General features: G+C 32.9%; 1 protein-coding gene across 1 annotated transcript in view; it reads right to left on the bottom strand.

Annotated features, from left to right (window-relative positions):
• The window catches only part of LOC107630086 (stem-specific protein TSJT1), a 4,161-nt gene extending 2,231 nt beyond the window's left edge, over positions 1–1,930 (bottom strand). Inside the window, exons 1-2 of the mRNA XM_016333119.2 lie at positions 1,630–1,930; positions 477–717 (exon numbers count right to left, since the gene is read on the bottom strand). Of these exons, the coding sequence (XP_016188605.1) occupies positions 477–717; positions 1,630–1,841 (453 nt within the window). The 5' untranslated portion in view covers positions 1,842–1,930. The remainder of the gene's footprint in view (positions 1–476; positions 718–1,629) is intronic.

Raw genomic sequence — 4,585 nt, forward strand, 5'->3', positions numbered from 1 at the left:
TTAAAAATTACGAATTAATCATATTTGTCTTTTAGTCACTCCATTAACAATTTTTTTCAAAGATTGATGTTATAAAACGTTAATTGAATAACATATATAATACTTGATATGTCTTATTAAATATTGACCAAATATATTTATAAAAATTTATTAATTTAGTCATTTTTTCAATTACAAAAATTCTATTCCTAATATGACTTAGTGACTAAATTAATAGATTTTTGTAAACATATTTAGTCAATCGTCTAATTGAATATGTTATGTGTCATATATGTTACAATTAACATTTTACATCATCAATCGAAAATTGTGAGTGGAGTAACTGAAGGACAGATATGGTTAATTTATAATCTTTGAAGAACCAATTTGATTGAAAAAATCTTTCAAAGCCAAATTTAAAAAATACCTTATCTTTCTAAGACTAATTTGACTATTACCCCTAATTTTCACATACTGTAATTGAGTTTATAGCTTACGAGTGCAGCGAAGACGTTGCCGGCCTTTCTGTCATAGACAACAAAGGCAAAGCTACCATCAAGGTCCTTAATAACTTGATCGGCAGGGTATGGACCTCGGTCTCGGAGTGTCTTATAAGCTTCAATCAGAAATATGGCTTCCTTGCTACTCTTTGACAACCCATATTGCCTAATCAATGAGCATAGATTGTTCAAGCTCCCCAAGAAGAGGCAATATATGTCATCAAACCCACAAAACTGCCTGTAATCCAAACAGTACAGCAACATTATTGGTTCCTCTCATGTTCATTTCTTACTTTTATTATACACAGGGAACAATTCAGACGTGGTTTTATATTCTAAAAATATCTTAAACACTCATTTCTTTGTATAACATAATTTTGAAATTAAAATATTATTTAGTTAAAATCAATGGTTATAAATATTACCACAATCAATACTAAAGCATAACCACAATCAATACTAATATTGTCTAATAATACCAAATATTTAAATCAATACAAATAATACAATCTTATGTATTAGTCTAAAGTCTTATGCATTCTAAACATAAAACATTAATTTATAGTCTTATAATGACTAATAACATAAAATATTAAGGTTTACAATACTTAAATTCCACATAAGAATATTCATGATCTATCACTAATAACACAAAATATTAATTGTGTATGATGACCGGGCCACCGGGCCGACTTCGGGTGACCCGAGCTATGGCCCGGACCCGACCCGAAATAATGACCGGGTCTATTTTTGAGACCCGTACCCGACCCTAGACCCGATGAAATCACACCAAATTAGTCCCTAAAGTATTCGGGACCGGGCCGGGCCTTCGGGCCGGGCCGGATCTGTGCACCCCTAATTGTATTTTTAATACACACTTATTATATATCTCATAGTCATATATATCCGTACCGACTAGATCAGAGGAGCAAATAGATACTTTTTACGAATCTAGAATGGTGGATTCTGGTTACCCACGATTCTATGATGTCCCCAAAAAAAGGCTTACTAAAAGAAAAATTCATCTAGAATTCTTGCGTTAATCTAACTCAGCTCCCATAGGAAATACTAATTCTTGAGGCAAATAAAAGAAAGAATCATATTATTGATGAGTGGTTAATTAGTTTAGTAGAATGAAAATGATAATTACCTTTGTGGAGTGGGGAAAGATGTTGGAGGACGAACATAAGCCATAACAGCAGAATTACCAAAGCTCATAGAGAAAGTGTTATTGGGATTATGGGAAATAAAATCTTGAAGAGTTTCCTCTGGAACCTTAGGCTTCTTGATCCCTTTGTAAGATGCAGGACTATTAAGCTCCTCTGGAGGGTGAGCAAAAGCCTCATGAAATATTGCCAACATTTTGATTCTCTATCTTATTATTGATCTTAAACCTCGATCGGAATTGTAGTGTAAAATTGTTTGCTAGTTTGAGGAAAATAGAGGGGCTATTTAAAGTCTTTACATTATAAATAAATATATCTATATTTGGCTACCTTGCCCAAAAAGGGCAAAACAAAACAAAAGACAAGACGCTGAATCATCAAACTGTGGGCGTGGCTTATAGGCTTTGGATAAGATTCACGAACTTCAAAGGATTCTTATCTTTTGTCGGTTTCTTCTTGTTGGTTTCTTCACTTTTCTTTAGCTTCATATAATACTTAATTAGTGACTCTATCAATCTAAGCATGCATATTTGCTTTGCGTGTCTCTGATTTGATCTGATAAACCTTCCACAAATTAAATTGGAGTGCGCATGGTACATATATATTCACCTACCAAAAAATTAAGGAGCATAATCATGCCACAAGTTAATATTAAATGGGATATAAGTGATATAATTCGCGAACAATTTTGCTATGTATATATTTTTTATAATAACTATTATTTTAATACTAATTTTTTTTTTAAAATTAAACATATATTTTTTTAACTAAATTAAAAAAATTAAATACATAATTAATTAATAACAACTATATTTTTATACAATTGTCAAAAGTGTTTGATGTATAAATAACATTTTTCATTCTCAACACTACACTAAATTGGCTATATAGCTACAATAATTTTGTGACATACACTTATTTTAAGTGTTTCAATTAAATAAAATTATGATACTTATATATCTAAAATTTTTACCTTCAATAACAATCAATTTTTTATATCTAACGGGGCATAAAACTCACCAGAACAAAAGAATAGGATTTTCTCTATGATACAAATTAAAGGAACAATAGAGGGTAGTTTATATCTCTTACACTTTTTCCAGCATAATCCTTTACTTTCAAAATCTTATTCGCCACATAATGGTTGTTCGCAAATGAGAAGAGATCAGATGATATGCGAAGAGAAGCAATTCAACCTTCACCACACTAGGAAGATGCCGTTGGTTGTTCAGACCTGAATCTGAATCTCAAGGAAGTTAGCATTTGCTGTTGGCAGTCGGCAGTTTGTTAAACTTCTTTAATTCTTACACACTATTTAGATTTGGTTCTCCTTTGATGTATGTATTTTTTTAAATGTAAATTATCTGTTAGTGGGTTTTTACTAGGTTTTTTTTTTTTTACAGGAAGAAACATTTTTCAATCATAAGAAAGCAAATCGGCACTTACAAATATTAAAGAAATATCAATTCTATATAGATAACAAGAAGATAGATATCCCATGTATTGAACTAAAATCTCTTCCACTCTCTCCGAACTGACGCCGCGAAGATCACCACCGTCTGTCATCCAGGACACAATTCGATGTCGCCCAGCTGTTCGAGAACATCCAATGAAGACACCCCTTCGCGTACGTTGCATCCGTCGTGCAGCCCAAGACCGCCATGGTCGCCGCTGCCTTCAACGACATCGCGACCTGGATCCTCCTCGCCCTCGCCATATGTCTCATTATAGAATCTCAGGGCTAAAACTTCTTTTTTGGCCGAGGTGATTAATTTACAAAAATCGTCGTCCTGATGCAAATTTTATGCCTAACATAACACGTAATCATGCTGGTGGTTGCCTTTGCAGTAGTTCAATGTTCCTCAGGTCATATATGATAGCAAGTTGGTCAGAATGTACTTGTTTTTCCTTTGTTTATTGCAAGTGGGTTGAAAATTGACGAATTTAGATATTAGATGATCAATTAACTAAGTATGTAGATGTTTATTTTAATTCTTAATTGGATAATTATTTTGTTTGATTTAGTTTAAGTATATACAATTAACAAATACTAGATGGTCATTTCAATAGGTAATCGGATGATTATTTTAAGGTTTAATTACTCTATTGGTCCCTATAGTTTCAAGAAATTTTCAATTAGGTCCCTATACTTTTTTCCTTTTAACTGGGTCCTTGCACCAAATTTTTTTTCAATTAGATTTCTCTTGGTAGTAATTGGCTTAATTGTATAGGGACCCAACTAAAAAAAAAAAATTGGTGCAGGGACTCAAATAAAAGAAAAAAAAGTATAGGGACTCAATTAAAAAAAAAATATGGTGTAATGACTCAATTAAAAGGAAAAAAAGTATAAGGACCTAATTAAAAATTTCGCGAAACTATAGGGGACCAATAAAGTAATTAAACCTTATTTTAATAACTTCCTGAATGGTTGTTTGATGGCCGGTGGAGAACTTCTAACGCCGGAGAGGTGGAATGATTGATGAGGATGGGGTAACAGACGGTTGGGGGGAGAGGGTATTTGGGTAAATTCCATTGGTAAATTATGATTGGAATGGTTAATTTTTTGAAAGAACTGTTTGAGTTTTTTTTTTTCTTTGTATTGGGCCAAATTTAAATCTCATTGTACATATTGTCAAAATTTCTCATTGTCTCTCTAGCGGAGTTCATATTTTATTTCTAGTTTTATAACATCATTTTTTCACTATATATTATTTCATTGTGTATGAGAAATTCACGTGGGGTGAGGCCCGTAACCAGATGATAAAGAAGATCTTCCACCACTGCATGACAAAGCATTTTCAGCAGATGTTAGAGGACGTGCAGAAGAGGAGGGATCACCTGAACACAGTGTCTTCAACTCGACACTTAGAAGGCCTTGTACTTGCACTGGGAGATAAATGAGAGATTCAGACATCGTCAGCCCATGAATAGGGCCAAAAT

Source organism: Arachis ipaensis, chromosome B03, assembly GCF_000816755.2.
Source record: "Arachis ipaensis cultivar K30076 chromosome B03, Araip1.1, whole genome shotgun sequence".
Classification (NCBI taxonomy): domain Eukaryota; kingdom Viridiplantae; phylum Streptophyta; class Magnoliopsida; order Fabales; family Fabaceae; genus Arachis; species Arachis ipaensis.